The sequence below is a fragment of the Eupeodes corollae genome, chromosome 3 (genome assembly GCF_945859685.1).
Source record: "Eupeodes corollae chromosome 3, idEupCoro1.1, whole genome shotgun sequence".
Taxonomy (NCBI): Eukaryota; Metazoa; Arthropoda; class Insecta; order Diptera; family Syrphidae; genus Eupeodes; species Eupeodes corollae.
The window spans coordinates 61,367,113-61,386,100 of record NC_079149.1 but is presented as its reverse complement, the minus strand read 5'-3'; the positions used below and the strand labels follow the sequence as shown (position 1 = coordinate 61,386,100).

Genomic DNA, 18,988 nt, shown 5'->3' with positions numbered 1-18,988 from the left:
TAAAAACAAGTTTGGCTTATCAGGGAATATGATTCATTAATGATTTAATTGCAAAATTACGGCAAATTAAGTCACAATGTTATAAAACGTGAATTGTGTGACGTAGTTATGAGTAAATTAAGAATCAGTTTGAAGGCAAACCATAGATTCCAATAGAAAAGGCACAAAAATACAATTAGCCTTCTTAAAACCATTTTTTCTACTAGGCTTCTTTGTATGCTGCAAAAGTCCTGAAATTTCCTAAAAAATAAGGGATGTTTTCTTCAGAGATCAACAAGATCTTTAATGCACGGCCAAAATCAAATCTTGAGACGACCATTTAGATTCCAAAATTTTATCATCATGCAAACAAAATTGAGACAAGTTTCAAGAAAAGCTTATGAAAAACGACTTTAACAACTAGGTTTACCCGAATCGTTAAATCTTTCAAAGTACTTATTTGGAAGCTTTGATGGAACGAAACTCAAAATTTTATCAAATCAGATCAGATGAGCGTGGCCACTACTACTTTTTATTTTCGAATATCCAATCTCAAATTCATAGTAAACTCGAATTTATCGATTAAAATTTGAGCTTTCCTGAAATACTCACATAAATATATATGTACGAGTTATGTATGTGTATTGTATACCTGAAATTTAACAAAAACCTGAATGATAAACTTTATTACCATGCAACAAAACGTTTGACCCCTCAAGCAATGAAGACCCAAAAGATAAATAATGTTTTTAATTGATTCATCGCGGACGATTGCTATAAAACTTCAAAGATGGTAAACACATAGCCACAAGCCACAAAATGGCAACGCCACAGAGTGCCAAAAGAGTCGCAACGCTAGGCACATGCTTAATATAAATATGCATTTATATTATATACAAATATAAATAACTACATATAATATTATAATTGCATGTATGTAGTTGTTTTTATATAGCATAAGCATCTGTGTATCGCATACTTAAAGACACACGATTACGCAAGGGACTCACTACCACACCATGTCGCCTGCCATTTGGGCTCGACTCCCGTTTAAAAGTTTTGCGTCTTGAAAACACTGCAGTGTGTACGCGAGGTGACGTTTGTCTTTCGGGGTAGGCCATCAACCAACTGGCCAAGACAAGACTGAATTCCACTGCTTTTAACCCAGTTAACTGATTATGTACGAACAGTGAGTTGAGTATACATACATAGCGTTATGCTACGTTCGTATTACAACGTTACGAAAGTATGGCAGTGGTCAGTTATACCTTTCCGGCGTGTGAGCCATTTGAAATAGACCACGACCATTTACCATTTTGTTTCCCTCATAATCTGCATGCCGTGCGGTGTACGAGTTGATGTTAACATTTCGATAAATCAAACTACTTATAAGATGCTAAAAAGAATGAAAGATCTGACTGTGAAGTTAATACCTGCTATCGGGAATGATATCAATCAGCATGAATATGAGAAAAGTTTAAGAAGAAAAGAAAGGAATTAATCAAAAACAAGACATACATAAAAATTGGAGCATAATCAAAAAAACATTATGTACAAGAGTTCGAGCTGTTCTTTTTTTTCAAATTCAATTTAAAATTATATTTCTGTGTCCAAATAGCTCTGACTGGAGGAATTTAACAATGGGAACTTGATTACGAAAGGGTAAAAGCTAATTTTGGAAATGACCTTAAGCAATTAGTTCGTTTTCAGATCTTGATCAGATCAGATTTATTAGAGCGAGTGGTTTATGAGATTTTTATTTTGTATTCCGTTTTGTTTTATTTTGTTTTTCTTTTTTTATCATCAAGAGAAAGGATTTATGTATTCAGAAAAAAAGTCAATGAGCTAAAGTGAATTAAGAAAAAAAAAGTATATATTTGGAAATATTATTTAACAATCAACTAACAAGAAAATGAGTATTTTTGAGTAAAATTAACAAAACGAGATGAATGAAAACATTGATAGACAAAAGAGCTGATCAGCGAACCTCGATGTATATAAATTAGCATAAATATGTTACTTTGAGTGAATTATATTCAAAAAGATATATGTTAAGTTGTTAGACAAAAGATTTCTGGGAATTAATTAAACATATTATTATTTATACAGATTACAAGTCTGACAAAGGTCAACGTGTTTTTTTTTAAGTTTACCTACTTGTAAACATTTTTTATTTTTTTTTTATTGAAAAGGAAAAAGAATTTAGCATATTTTTCAACGCATTTGAGGGTTTCTTACTATGTATCGAGATTTATAAAAAAGAAGCCACAAAAGTTGGAAAAAAGACCGAAAATCGAAAGGCCTATATATTTAAAATATTACTCTTTACAGATAAACATACCGAAAAAAAGACTTGTAAAACATGAGAAAAGAAAGAAATTATTAATTTTAAAAATGAGGAATTTATAAAATACGATATTGAAAGTAGTCAACATTTTCTAATGCCATTTGTATAATTTTAGATACAACTTTACTGCAACACTAGAGGAACAAACTGCCAAAGTTCCATCCAATTACTCGGATACACCGATGATATTCACATAATTAGAAGATGAAAGCGTGATGTCAGTGAAGCGTTTTTGAGCATTGCGACGGAAGCGTAGAAGATGCGTTTAGTGGTCAACAAGGGCAAGACCAAATGTATGCTGTCATCAAAAAGGACATTAAACGACGACGTCTTTAGCAGAACGTCACCATGGACAGCTATAACTTTGAGATATTTAAGAACTTTGTCTAACTAGACACCGCTAAAAATTCAGACAGCGACACCAGCGCTGAAATCAAACAAAAAATAACTTTTGCAAATCGCTGCTTCTTTGCAATTAAAAGGCGATTGAGGAGTAAAGTCCTAGCTGGAGCATCTAAAATCTATAAGACACTCATCATCTCGATTTTCATTTATGACACTGAGCCATGGACGCTTTCAAAGAAAGGTGAGAGCGTCTTAGGATCCTTCGAGAGAAAAATTCTTCAAGTCTGCATAAGAGGAGAATGGAGGAGAAAATATAACGACGAACTGTACAGGCTGTAGAACGAATGGGCATCAGCCTAAAAGGTCTTCGAATCCAACCCCGAGGGACGGCGCGGCGTATCAGAGGAAGATCGCAACAGGCAGATGTTAGGAAGACTTAAACCAACTTGACGTACGAAGCTGGAGACCGATAGCTAGGGACCGAGCTGGCTGCAGAAAAATGTTGGTTAAGGCCAAGATCTGCCCAGGGCTGTAGTGCCACCTTAGTTAAGTAAGTAAGTTACTTTTCTGCAAAAATTTTAGTTTTTTTTTTTAGAAATTTAAAGAGTTGACCGTAAAATTAGAAAATATCTAACTTCTTAAATTCAAGCAATTTACACTTTACCAATATCTTTTAAAATTATTTAGCTCTATGAAGCAATACTAAGAGAGTTCATTTTTTTTGTAACGAAAAACAATACCCTCTTCTGCCCTCTAAATATTTCAGATCCAGATAATTAATTTAAAATTTTAGTAAGTAACTAATGGAGTCTTATGATTTGGTAAAGGACAATTTTGACAGTTTTTGTAAACTGCAGTGTCAGATCCCTAAATTGATAGAATGACAAGCTTTAAAGCCGGAGGATATGAGCGCTGAGGACTCCCAGACATGTAAGCCAAATTTCATAAGCTTATATTACACATATTATGGGGATTTTAAAAATTCAACAAACAAACTGCAGCAATAGTTGCTATAGGTGAAGAACTATATTGTAACCAAACATTTGTTATAAGGTTTTGAGACATAACTTCCAGCATTCGACCTATTTGACAATCTCTTTTTTTCTGTAGCGCAGTTCATTTTACCCCACCGCAAATATGAATGTAACAATTTCTGAAAGTAAGTCACTATATCTTATAGATATCATTTTCATTTCGTAAACAAAAAATGTGTCATTAGGCCTGTCAGTTGTCAGTGCACAATATCACATACAGAAGAAGCTCATGTTACTCCCTTTATGATCATGTTACAACTTTGACAACTTCAGGAAGAAAACTAAGGTCCAGTTTTGTATATACCATACATTTTCCTACATTTTTCTTTGTTGGTTTCAAAGTTTTTGAATCATTTTTTCAGGAATTCTACACCACAATTCCTCATCTACTTTCGTTCGTGCATGTCGAAAAAAATGACTTAATCGATGTCGACTGCGCTTTACTCTACTCTATACAAAAAGGGCACCTTTTACCCTGTTGCAACCGAAGACTTTTAAACAAAAATAAAACTCATTGCCCCAAGTACTGTGTGTTGCACAATTAAACTTGTTTTTTTGGTTTTAGTTTTGTTGCAGTTTTTTTGTTTGTATCTTTTTCCTGCAACCCCCACATTCGTCTCGTTTGTGAGTTTCCTTTTTGTCTTCTCTTTTGAACCAGGTGAACTAGGTGAGATACAGATACTAAGATACACATGCGAGTCGAGTATATGCCAATCTGCACGTCAGACTGCACATACAGACGGAAACTCGTGAAAACAACTTTCATTTTCCATCAACCCATACAAACAGTTTTGTAGTTAGTGCTGGTTTGATACCTTGGATGGACTTGCACAGACTCTGTGAGTATGCTTGGTTGGTGTAGAGAAGTTGATTTCTGTATATGTTGTTGGTACCGCTTGATCGGGCTTTCTGATGGCGATATGGTGGTGCTGGCGGTTCTTGACTTGCTCCTCGCGAGGAAAATTGGGTTTTCCTCTCACTTTGTGTGTCTTGGTGGGAGGAAGTGGTTTTTGTGGTGATGGATGGTGCATTGGAGTCGTATTCCATTCAGGTCTGGGCCATGTACTTTACTGCTGCTAACAAACAGCTGGGCCCAAAATCTACTTATAGAGTGTTATACCATACAGCATCATGCACCCAGGCCAGGCACACATTCAACACTCTGTGCTATTGCTTAACCGTTTGAAGTTAAAATATAATTCAGTGAATCAAAGGAAAGAAGAAATACAAAAAAAAGAACAGCGTGCAAAACACAAAACAGGAAAATCTTTGAAAATGTGTTTGCCAAAGTTTTATTATGGGAACAAGACACAAATCAAAGAGACAATGTTCAATGGAGTGGCGATGGCGTCGGTGGTGGTGGTGGTGGTTTTCCATTACCTCACAATTGGGCTCATTTCCATTGAAAATAGGAGTAATACTGGCTCGCTCTAGACAACAAACAAAAAGGAAAATTCATATACCTAAAGGGAACAATATCTTAGGTTTTCCAAATTTGTTTTTATTTGGGTTATAAGTATAAGTACGAATGAGGGCAGCTGGCTTGAGATTTGGGTTCCTATATTTCCCTAAAAAAAAGAAAAACAATTTCTGCTTTATAAACTGTAGGCAGCGGTAAGTCTTATAATGTCGTCATGGTGCTATAAGTCTTCTTGTGTTGAATTTTGTCTATGGAAGACTTTATGGCATGATGGTGGCGACAGCTGTTGAAATATACTATACAGGAAACCATCTCCGCGTTTCTGTTGCATATTGTTGTACTTATTGTTTTTGTAGAATAAGTAGGTTGTCATCTTATGGATGTCGTTCGATGTCGACTGATGAGATTACGAAAAATCTCTTGTGTTGTCAATTTTCATCGCCTTTAGGAAGATTGGCTTGAGAAAATGACAATAGCTAAGATATACATAGTTGAGTTGATGGAAGGAGTCAATCAGGGGTAGACTATGATGTTGATGGATGGAACGTGATGATAGAAGTGATTTGTTTGTGTTTTTTACTTGTGTTGACATTTAACTTTGCCATATTACTATTTTTTTAAAGATTCTTTGTTGTGTTTAGTTTGATGTGAAAGGAAAAGTCAAAACCTAGTTGAAATGCATGTTTAAAATAATTGACTGATCGATTGGTAATGTTGACATTTTTTGGAAGTTAATCAAGCTCTTTTAAATATATCGTTAAGAAAATGTTAATGTTATAGATATGTGTGTGGTCTAAAGTATATGGTAAAGTATAATTTCTTCACAGAAAAGGTTTAAGTTTAACTTTACCATAAAATGACACAAGATAAGCATATAAAGTTTATCAATAGGTTTTGGAGGCAAGGAAGAATATTTTATAAAAGTACAATTATTTCCTATACCAAGCATTTTAATTTTCAACTATTATACTCTAGACTTGCAAAAGACACTGAAATGTCATGACTTTTCTACTCATATATTCAATCAATTTTTTGATAAACATTTTTCAAGCAATTTTTCAGGGAGATTCTATCGAATTATGATAGTATAAATTTTAGAAACTTGGACTTTGAATAATGATGTGAAAATTAGAAAAATTTTAAATTCATCTTCTATTATGTTAAAATACATTTCACAAAATTTCAAACAAAGATGAAAGAGATTTTGGGGTAACATCAGATGTCGTAATTGAAGGTTTCTCTCTATAACCTAAAAATTACAATTTTTGCTTCGAATAAGACGGTAGGACTTATGTATCAATGTTTTTTAGGAATAACTATCAGTCTAGTTTTCATTTGAATGAAGCGTGTTTGATTTGCTTCAAATTATTTGAACGTTTAGAAATCAAAATATGCGCTCTGTTTACCAAACCTGTAGAACACATTTTTTCTCATTTTTTATAAAAATAAAAACCTAAACAAAACATTACTCAACATTTCAACTAAAATATCTTTCCAAAACTTTGAGATTATGGCTTCAGACTTAATTTATCTTTAAAACAATATTGTTGTCAACATTTGGAAATTAGAAATATCGTCTTCAAACTTTTTTCAGCAATTTCTAAAAATTTATAAATGCTACTAAAATTGGTAAATATTTGTTTATGACTCAAAATCTATTTAACATAACTAGATTTTTAGACAAAACTGTTTCTTGATATGAAAAATATTGTTGGTAATTCTAAAATGTTTAAAAATAATTCAACTTCTAAGCAAGACAAATTGACAGACTGGGTGGGTCGCAACCATGCCTCGTTTGTTTAGGATGATATTTGCTCATGTTACTTATAAAAATAAGATCGAGTCACTTGTACTTGTACCCTCCATCATAATACTGACAGATTTAATTAAAGAACGAAGCAAAGTAATCAAAAGGTGTATTTATGAAACAGATGGACCTCCAATGCAACAAAATGTTAAGTTTAAGCCAAAAAAACCTTGGTTTGATTTAGCTTGTTTTATGGCCAGGAAAAGTGCTCTTAAACACCTTAAATCCTTTAAAAAACTGAACCTGAAAACATGTCGTAGAAACTACTATGATGCCAACAAAAAATATAGGATTTTATGTAAAACTAAAAAACAAGCTTATTTCGTTAACTTTACTAGGAGTCTTGAATATGTTCATTTAGCCCGAGAGTGGTGGAAGATTGCTAAGCAAATACGTGAATAGTCGATTAAAACCACGACGTCAAGAAAAGTAAATGAATTTAAAACGCATTTTGAAAGCTTACTCTCGCAATCAAATGATTCAGCTTGTATCTCATACGCTCTTTCTCTGCGACATGTTCCAGAGTTAGATTACCCCATTGAACTGCACGAGATATATTCTGCTATATCTTTATCAAAATATTTAAAACTCCTGGTCTTGATGGAATACCATATTAATTTTATAAAAATGCATGACCATCTCTTATTGAAGAAATACTGAAGTTATTTACTGAGATTATTGAAAATACAACGCTTTCATTATCTTTCAGAAAATCCATTATGTACCCACTTTTCAAGAAAGGAGATACAAATGTTGTGTCAAACTACAGAGGACTTTCATTTCTGGATACGCTCTATAAGCTGTTTCTCTTGAACAAACTGTCAGCTTGGTTAAAAAATAACATCATCAATGAATTTCAAGCTGCATACAGAACCAACTATTCTATGATGTACCAAGTTATATATTTATAAGCTATCTGCGAAGATACTATGGCTACTATAAAGTCTTTTTATAAGGATAGTACTGCAGCTGTTTGGGATGGTTCGTGTTTGTCAAACTTCTTCCACACTTAGAAAGGTGTTCGTCAAGTATGTGTGCTAAGCGCTCTCTTTTTTCGTTCTGTTTTTAAATGATCTTCATGCGGGACTTCCAATCGGTATTGTTTTAGACGATCATCAAATTAACGCCCTTTATATGCGGACGAAATCGTACTGTTGTCAGATAATCCTTCCAATTCGCCACAGCAAATTGAGGGTTTTAAGACTTACTGCATTCAATGGAATCTTGAAATAAATCTTGAAAAGTCGGAAATAGTAACATTTCGCAATGGTCGAAGAAGGGCAGCGTGCGAAAAATGGTTTTACAATAATTCAGAAATAAAGGTGTCTAATCAATACAAATATCTTGGCGTAGTGTTTAATTACAACATGTCTTGAAATTAGCATCAAACAGATTGGGAGCATCTAAGAATTCCATCAATTTAACGTGGTAGAGACTGCTGTGAAACAATACCGTCCAACACTCAACAAAGTTCAAAATATACATAATGCCTCCTCAAAAGTTATTATGTTGCACTGTGCTCAAGTTTGGGGATACCGTGAATACAACCAAGTCAAAAAATTGCAGCGTTTCTTCATGAAAAGATGCTTTTTACTGCCCGAAAATACGCCTAACTATGCTCTGCACATTGAAACAGGTTTACCGAAGGGTTTTTAAACGTCCCTTCAGTTACATTTTTCTTTAATGAGACGAAATCTAAATCTTTGTAATAATAGATTAACCAACATTTTATCGAAAGCCATTATAAACAATAAAATCTTTTGGAAATGGTTGGATCTTTTCCATGGATGTTTGTTGGATTTTTCTTTTGACATGAATCTACTTGAATGGCTTAGCTTACATAACATTCTCTTGCTGAAAATGAAAGAAACACACAGGACTGAATTCACAATTAGTGCGACACAGTCTTAATATTACGATGATTATTGCAACTTGATGTACTCTGGCACACCGAACTGCTTGGATTACTCCAATTCACGTGATATGATTTCCATAATTTTTTAAGCACGCTGCGGGCTCGTTAATATCAATGAAAGAGCCTTCCAAGGAAATGCTGATGGAATATGTACGAGTATGTATATTATGTAATATTGATGAATCGGAAAATACCATGCACTTTATTGGAACCTGCCCAGTATTCAAAACGTACAGGAGAAACGGCATACTTTTTCCTTCTCAACTTCTCAACATTCTTAATGGCTTCTGCTACTCAAATTTATATTACTTTTTAAAAGCATCAATTATATATCGCAATCGTATTATAAATGAATTTTCATAACACATGTACGTAATCTACTACTACGCTTTTAAATTGTTTAAATTTCCTTTTTAACCTGACAGGCAACTTAAAGTTATTGACAAAATTAATTTTAAACTAGCAATACTCATTTTTTGTAAAATCTTTTTGAAAATAAAATTATATATCTATCTATCTATGTATTTGTTCATGTATGCATGCTCAAACAAATATTTTTAAACATTAAATGATATACATTATATATATAATCATGAGAAAATTAAAGGCGAAAAGTTGCCTCCAAAACAATACCCTATAGTTCCAATAGGATGGCTCTAGTGCTTTCCAAAAATTTTATATAAACGAATTCAAGGAAGTGTATTTTATTATATTTTATCCATTTGCTTGAATGAACTAGAATGTTCATAATGAATGTTCTCATTTAACTGATAGGAAAAATAATCAATTTAAGATATCCAAAAATAAAAATATTTGCTCACCTTATATAGTTTATCCTTTTGATACCATACATCCTCTTCTTCTTCTTGCTGACTAAAAGTTTGATCCAAATTCAGATCATCTCTAGACCTGGATAATATTTTTCGTCGCGATACCATTTTGATTTAATTATTTCTGCAAAAAATATAAAAAATATACATTAATATTGATCAATTTTTTAATGTTTAAAAAAAATCTCAAGAAATAAAGGAAACAACCATCTATCAGTAAATCCAAATGCATTCTATTCAAATGATCCTTAATGATATTTTAATCTTTAGTCAGAACTTGGCCAGTCATATGAACACAATGATGCGATTTATCATTTCCATCTTTTAATAACCAGGAAGAGATTTTAATTTGACACCCATCAACACTGCATCATTGTAAACTCGTCATCAACTTTAAAAGGTCATCTCATATTTTGTATGCAGCGAATGATTTTCAAATTAAATTTACAAAAAAAAAAAATCACATTGAAGTGTATAATTAAGGAGGTGAATAGGGTTTTTGAACTCCAGATGAAGACATTATGCGGGCGCTAAGAATGAAAAACTCTCGTAAAAATTCCTTAATTCTCTTCAATGACTAAGCTTACTACTGATTTTGACGTTAACTGCATTCGGTCGGTGCAATTGATGACTGCTGCGATATGTTGCATTAGAATAGTTGAAAAATGCCAGGATTCACTTTTAAAATGAATGAATATCCTATTTGAATATAAACTATACGCGTGCACGTGCGTGGTATTAATAGTGCTATTAAGTATGTTTGAAGTACTTAAGACCTTATTATAAGTTGCTGAAAGGTTTGTTCAACTTATATTTCAGAAATAGAAAATAACATAAATAACAGATAGGTACATGGCGTTTTAGTTGTCACTATCGTCGGCAAAAAGTCACTACTTAATGTTTTGTCGTGATCTGTTAAATGTTTGCATTATAATTTATTGGTGTTTTTCTTGAATATTGAGTGATTTATTGTTTGTTCGATCACAGTTGTCAAAGTTTATAGCTTAAAGGATATAGTTGTACACTGCATGTGACATTTAGAAAGGAGAAAAAGGATTATTTATTTAGTTAATGAGATAGTCAAATAAATTTTAAATGCTTGTTGTACCTGCATATGCAAAAGTTATTGTTTATTAACACACAACTGAAAGTTATTGTAATCGTTGGTATAAGACCCATTGCAAAAATCGTAAACTCTCTTGCTATCTAAGTCTCTTAGAAATACATTGCTCAAATTCAGCTCAATTTAAATGACCATAAGCCGCATTCCAACAATTTCATTTTGGAATTGATTCACTTCCAAAATAAGAAATAAAGCTCGTTTCTACATATTTAACACACAATTTGTGTTATTAATTTTTAAATCACCTATTAGTTTTGGAAAACCTTATTGTTTAATCTAATTAATGCACTTGCTCAATTTAATTTCTCAATCAATTTAAATTATTTTGTACCTTTAATTTTACATTTATAAAATATGTACAAACAAAAAGAAGTAGTTTACATATGAACTTTGAATATAAATTAAATAAACAATTACAAATATTTCCTTACCTTTGATTTATTTATATCGATTATCTTAACCAGAAAATTATACAATAAAAGTTTTGGGTAACTTCAAAATATTTTGTAACTAAAAAAGTTTATGGTTTAACTCGCATTTTTCTATACTGAACTAGTTAATCACAAAATCTACAATTGAAAAAATATCTGTGAGCAATTTAGTTTTCTTGAAACAGATAAATATAAATAAACGTTTTACCAAAAACAAAAAATAAATGGGAAAATAAATATAATCGAGTTCGCCTCTCAGCTCTTTTGTTTAGTATCGAAACAAACTTAAATTACAGTTATAATTCCACTCGGACACAGTAATTTGATTTTATGATAAAAAGAAAATAATATATTATCAATGGGCATTATCCATACCGTAAGTTATTTCGCTTGGGATATAACTTTTTCGCAATTGTGAGGCGTTCCACATGGGAAGCTAACTTTTCAACAACAACAAAAAAAAGCGCCATGAATTATATTTTATTTTTGAATTTGCCGAAATACAAAGTAACAGGAAAAAAAACACAAACTATTTGATGTTGTAATTCTTAATTTGAAATTTATTTTAAGCTCAAGGCATATTATGCAAATAAGAGAGAGTGTTTGACGATGATGACGAGGAAGACAAAAAAATTAACAAACAACCATCAACCAGAATATCATATATACCTTAGTTGAAGGTGTTTAAAATGTCAGGAATTGAATTATTTAATTTTAGTTTTCTTGACCAAAATCCAAAGAAAGATGGGAGATGTCCACAGATTAAGTTGCATTTTCTTAGGAAATTTTTGTGTCCATTGGAATGCGAAGAAGTAAAAATTATCCAACAGAAAATACACAGAAACAAAAAAATAACAGAAAGATGGTAATCTGAAGAGTTTCTTTGTAAAGTTGGTGCGAGATTTTTTTTTCCAGTAAACTGCATTATCTACCAATTCGCATAAATTAAGACATCACTTTAGCAGACACACTCCTTCAAGACTTGTTTGTTTTTTGTTTTGCTTCTTCAAATCCCTGACAACACTACTCTTGAAATTTCACACGAGAATCTTATAAAAATTGCAAACAAAAATTATACGGAGTATGATGAAAAGGAGGGACCTCCTGTCAGTGTAGTTATTATTTTGTGTGTTTATATTTTTAGGCTAAGAGCTTTGTTAAATGGGCTCATATTTCGCGTCATCGTCATATGGTCATTTTGGGAATCTCTCTCTGACAAATATAAACACTGCTTGACAAAGATAACTTCTCACCGCCATCGCCACCGCCACCATGCATCTTATACTGACTGCCTTGATGATGATGATGTCTTGATAAAGTTCTGTGAAGAGTCTGCCATCACAGGTTAGCGAACCTAATTTGAATGACAATCGAGTGTTTATTATGCAACAGGCATACGTTCGTTCTTCCCACTTTTCTCATATGGCTTTCTATGGCTTGGTTGGTTGGTTTCGTGAACGGATGAATAACACCACTATGTAGCTGGAAGGTCTATAAGTTGTAATAAGAGTTTTTTGTGTGTACACAAATCCCCGAACAATCGGTTGGACAAACGGACACACGGACGGACAAATAAATTGTGAAAATAAAATCAATCTGCGTAAATAGATACACGTAATGAGTAAGCAAGTCAGGAAATCCATTGCGCTAAATATTTGTTGTGTCTTTTCTGTGTCGTACGAGTCATGTCGTGTGTGTGTCTACACATTTCTTGAGAAGTGCCACCAAAAGAAGTAGGTACTTGGTATAAGCCACCAAACGATTGCTAGAATACCAATTTTATTCGAATGAATTGGTGTCGTTTGCCTTCATGTAGCACAGTCGCAGCTAGGCCACCGCCGCCGACCGCACAGCCACGCTTTAGCCATATTATATTATTTTGTCAATGGCACTACAAATGCAGAAAAGGGCACTACTCACTCACCAGAGCCTATAGGTAAGTCGAAGAGATTCAACAATTGCTGCGATTGCTTCTGATTTTGTTGCTGCTGCTGATGGCATAGATGGTAGTGATGTTACCAAATGCTCGCCAGGTAATCATATGCGAAACATAGAATCTTTTCATTGTTTGAGGCAAATAGGTAAATATCTTTGCACGATAAGATTCTCACTCGGTGTTACTACGAGTATTCGACTCATGTTTTATTAAAGACACACACCTACATTGCGCATTTTCCTGATGCAAACCAATTTGTTTTTTTGAGTATCTTATTGTCTCAAAAGATACTTTGTTCTCTATGATGGTATGTATTTCAGTGAGTCTGAAAGGTGGAGCTACCTTCTACCTACTCTTAGCCAAGGCACACAAATAAAAATATATCTTTTTGAGGTTGATTTTTTATGTCACGTTTGTTTGTCTATGACTGACTCTGTGACTGAAGTAAGATGATGATGGTTTGATAAAGTTTGCGATTTATTTGCACTTCAAATTATAAGCGATTTTTTGGATTTTGTTTTAATTTTTTTTCGGGAGGTTTATATCACGGTACACAAAAAGAAGCAAAAGATAACATAATAAAAATGTGTGAGAAAAATAAAAAAGAACAACTGATTTGGTTTAATTTGCATATATCATTGAGAAGTTGATTTTATAGTTTTTGTCTCGTCTTTTTTGTTTTTTATTTTTTTAATTCTTCAATACATAACCCATAATGGCATTTTTTCGTTTATTTTAAAAAGTTAAGTGTTTCGTTAGAAAATATCATCACACACGCGGTTTTAGTGTATGATAATAGCGCAATCATCGTTGGTGTTGATGGAAGTATTTATATGTGATAAAATATATTTCTTTAAATTATCTCTCTGCATATCAGATTTTTGTTTTTGGTTTTTGACTCTCAGCAAGTTTGATTAATTTGAATAAAAATGTTGTTGACGGCCAACAAGTTTAGGCTGGATTTTTGTATAGTATATAAAAGATTTATTTAAATATAATTTTGGTATAAATGTTTAAGCAAGTATCTTTAAGTTTATTATGCAATTTGTGGATCTTTTGGTGGATTTTATCACATGAAGGAAATATGTTTATACAAATTTCAAATGGTTGTGTGTAATTTAAATGTGTGCAGGAGGGAAGGTGAACATATTTAGTATTATTCATTTTTGTTTGATTTTGTATACCTATATAAGCTTACAAGAATTAGGCCAAGTTCTGAAAGTAGGCTGGCCATAAATGAATTTAAATGTACTTGTAATGAATGTTCATTATTATAGGTATGGTATGATGTATAAAAAGGTACCGAAAAAAGATTTGTTTTATGTTTATTACAAATAATGGGGTACAAAAATCACGTGGGATGTACGTGAGTTTTTTGTTGATTTACTTTTATTTTATTTGTTGATTTGAGTGGGTGTCATTTATTAAATATGGACTTTGTGTAAACAGGTCAGAGTAGACATTCCAAATGTGTTCGGTTTTTATTTTTGGAACTAGAAAATTAACTTATAATCAAAAAATTCAAATACCTTAATTTGAATTTGCAAGAACATGGGTTTAGAACTTGTAAAAAAAAGTTTTAACTGTTAATGATGATACTGAATTCTTAAATTAGTTTATAAAGTATTATATTTCATAATTGAGTTAGGTCTGTAAATGAAAAAAACAAATATTCTGATCCATCTAAAAAATTAAAAATTTAGGTGAAGCAACAGTCCTTTGAGAACTAGGGCTTAGTGACTTAAAACTCACAATCATTCCTGTGTGCAAGTACTCTTAGCCCTACAGTTTTAAGCCGAATCCGTACTGATAATTAAAAAAAACACGTTCATGACAAGAATTATACTCTTTGAGGATTTTTCAATACCTCGCAAGAGGCAGTAACCGTGAAAAAAACTTAAGATGGCACAGGCATTGGCTGAACCCAATACCTCTTGTACAACAGTATTGTCTTACGAGGAGTTGTATCCTGTATAAAATTATTACTATTATAAGGCAACTTAAGATGACTTGCATAGGCAAAAATTATAAAAGGAGATTGAAGTTAAAAACGGAGTCAAAAAAGTCTGCAAACTATTTGAAATATGATTGCGATTGGTGATCAGTGGATATGCTGCGTAGAAGGAAGCATAAATCAAAGAGCTTAAAACTAGATATTCAGCTTGGAACTTCTATGGTCATGTTTTCAAATAATTTTGGGAGAGATAGTATACATTTTTAAGTATCTTGGAATAAGATAAAAAATAGAACCAAACTGAAGATCCAATTGTGCCCGAAAAAAAGTTGGTCCAATAACAAAAACAAAAGGAAACATCACAAGAAATTTCTAGGTGAATTATATTTCCAACAATGAACTGTGATAAAATGTCAGAAAATCCATGACTCTATGATTTAAAGATAAAAGCAGAGGTGGTTGAAAGAAGAGACGCCTAGTTTATCTAAGGGCTATAACATTATTTATGGATGTTTTAGTTGTAAGTATCGAGTTTTCTTCTGAGATCTTTCATGTCTTTTGCAAACTCGTCTTTTAAAACCATTCAAACTGGTTATACAAAACTCTCAGTTCATTAAGCAAGGAAAAAGAACGAAAGAGTCCTTTTAAAGACATTTTTTTTATAAAATCCAATACTTAATTGTGTTAAAAATATTTATGAAATTAGTTTAAATATTATAAAATTCCTTTTTATTATGACAAACAAAAATCGACACACATTTTGGCCCTTAAACACAAGTTTAATTAAGGTTCCTACCATCTTTTTAATGGGTTAATTCTCTGAATTATGAGCTTAGCTTAAACACCACCATCACCGCCATAACCTTTTAAATGATGTTTCTTTCTTAAGAATTGCTCCTTTGAAATTTTACCGTCACTATTTTATTTTGTATTCTCTCTTTGGACCACAAAGAAACAAGTTTTTTGGCAACCTAACATAAAAGGCAAGTTCTGCAAAAGAAAAACGTTCCTTCGTTATCTGAACATTCTAAAAAACCCAGTGCTCTCCAAAAAGACAATAATCAAACCTCTTCCAGAAATGATACTATTTTAACATTTTTATGATGCAAATATTAGCTCTTCATCCGAATTCCTCTACTGCAAAGTTTGCATAACTAAATAATGAAAACAAAAACAAGTTCGTTTCCCAGCTCTTTTGTTTCACATTCAAAGTTCACACAAATTATAAAATTTTTCATATGAATGAATTTCATATCAAGTTCTCGTTTAATCTTGAAATTGATATGTAATTTCAACAATACGGACGGTATTTCAACAACAATAAATTACAAGATCAACAAGCTTACCACAAAAACCTATGTTAATTACACATTAACGTCGCGTTCGTCAATGTGGAGAAAGTCCTTACGCACACGCGATTTTTTCTGTTTTCAACTACATTGTGTTTCAGTTTTTCCTTGTTAAAAATTTAACTTCCTCTAACATAACTTTGTACTTGAAAACAAAAAACTAAACATAATAACTTCTCCCACGGACAATCATTAACGACAAATTCTTTGAAATTGCATTTAAACCACTCGTTAAGAAAAAAGGTTTATTAAGTTAAATAAGAAAAGAAACTTGATTTTTGTATCTTTTTCCTTCACTTCATCAAGTTGGGTTAGTTAGCTTTAATATATCTCTTTAAGTGCGTACTCGATTTCGATATAAACATTACTCAATAATTACTCAAACATTTAAATATCTTTGGTGCAAGCATTTGTGTATAGATGTGAAAACTGAAAATCAGGCTTTCATCCGACATTTTCTACGAGAGGAAGTCAATTCCTCGGCGAATACCATATTTGTTTTTGCTGCTACATCTGCTCCTCTCTTGGCAACTGCAAGTACTCAACAAACTAAAGTGAAAACTCTTTAAAAAGCATATATTATAGATACAATTTTTTCCACTTGAATAAATCTGGCAGTGCAAGTGCACAAGATAGTTGTTAAGCTCTGATTTTTTGTATATAGGTACGAAGAGTTTTTTTTGCTTTATAGTCATGAAAAACGTTTTGATGTTTTTTTTTTCGTGAACTCGTATTTTTCTTTTGTCTTTACACTTAAGCAGCAAATTTACACTACTTGTTGCATTGGAGCAGCAAGTCAAAAAATAGAAACTCTCTCTCCTAACCCAACCGCGGATATTAGCAGCGCCAGCGAGTAGCGCTAGCGAGTCTATATCGCCAAAACACTGGTATAATTGCTTTGGATAGTATATTTTCCCCGCATCATATCATCAATTTTTGTTTTGCTGCTGCTGCTGCTGCTGCCGCTGCTGCCGCTGCTGCCGCTGCTGCCGCTGCTCTACCCCACTGTTTGGGTACGTTTTTCTTGTCTAACAATAAGCTGTGAGTTATTTCTGAGTTCATTACATTTGATGGTATCCATGTGTATTGGATATGGAGTGGCAAATGTGAAAGCAGGTGGCTGGCATGTGATGGATACATTTTATAACATTTATTTCTTGCTACTTTTTCGGCTAAGTTCCAAGTCTTTAAGTAGATTAATGCGGGTAAATGTATCAAAAAACTCGCGGAGATGAGAAACGCTTAAATGTTAAACCTACTGTCCATCAACTAATTGCAAATAATTAGGAATTAAAGCTCAACAAACAAAAATTAAATTACGTTTTCACTTTTATCATAGAATGTTCAAGGCAGACAGAGGTATATATTTATACCTCTGTTGTTAAGAATGTTAAATGAACATTTTTCGGTTAGTTTAATTTGGATTTTTCTTTCAGTTGTGGTTTTTCTTTATTTTTTATTCACTTTGATTGAAGACAGGTTATAAAACATTGCAAATGTTGTTTTCTTCGATGATTCAAAAGTGAGTTGTGAGTTTTATTTTGTTTTCGATTTTCGCACAATTCATTGTCATTCATCTTGAATGATTTGCCAGAGGGGCAGAAGATCCGTTGGAATTCCTTTGAGCCATCACAATGTCAACGACATGTAAAATTTATGATTAATCAAAGGCGCTCTGAGAATATTATGTTAAACTTCTTTTTTCTGTATATTTATGTTTTTTGTTTACCAATTGATTAAGTTTTAACATAGAAGTTAGATAATTTTTTATCTTTTATTCGGAATAATAATACAAATATTCAAAGAGAAAGGTTTGTTAGAAAAAATCAAATAAAACATTTACTTAACTATAAAAGGAGAAATTTATATATGTATGTATGTACATATACCTACTGAACAGAACACATATACAAAATGGAGGGTAATGAACGCCAAATGCTGAGATTATTCATATGTTTGGGAGATTAATGTGTACGTTTATTTCAATGTTGAATGCAATAGGGTGTTCTATTTGACGTCTGTATTTGGTAAATTTTGTCAAAGACAATAACTCTTGTCTTTTAAGGCTTACAAAATGTTTGGTTTGCTTAGGTATAAAACTTTATATTATTTATCTTTAAAAGAAAACAGGGGTAGAATCGGCTAAAGAGATATGTGACTATCATGTTTTTGATAGTCAAGTTGAATTTCACCGAGTTTTGCGTCTGCGTAAAAACCGAAGGTAGCAAAGAAGTGGAAAGGTTTCAGAGAATATGGACTTTAAGTTTAGATAAAACGGAAAAAGGCGAACTCTAAGACGTTCAAGTTATGGAATATTGAGGCTTTATAAGTTTAGCTAAAACAAAATTTCTTTTCTTTTTTGTATTTAAGTAGATACTTCAAAACAGACTCAAATAAGAATTTCTGAAGTTATTTGCATTAGGACATAACGTACCAGCAATTTTCAACCATATTCCCCGTTAAAAACACGTTAACATTCTTCCGACGAAAAGAAGAGGATTTCTTGTGAAATAGGTAA

The 18,988-nt window shown here is 32.3% G+C and overlaps 1 protein-coding gene across 2 annotated transcripts in view; it reads right to left on the bottom strand.

The window, feature by feature from the left end:
- Nucleotides 1-18,988, bottom strand: part of LOC129951419 (uncharacterized) — a 118,323-nt gene that overhangs the window by 83,992 nt on the left and 15,343 nt on the right. For both annotated transcript variants that reach the window (XM_056063548.1, XM_056063549.1), the window contains exon 2: nucleotides 9,669-9,801. In XM_056063548.1, coding sequence (XP_055919523.1) covers nucleotides 9,669-9,785 — 117 coding nt within the window. In that variant the 5' untranslated portion in view covers nucleotides 9,786-9,801. The remainder of the gene's footprint in view (nucleotides 1-9,668; nucleotides 9,802-18,988) is intronic.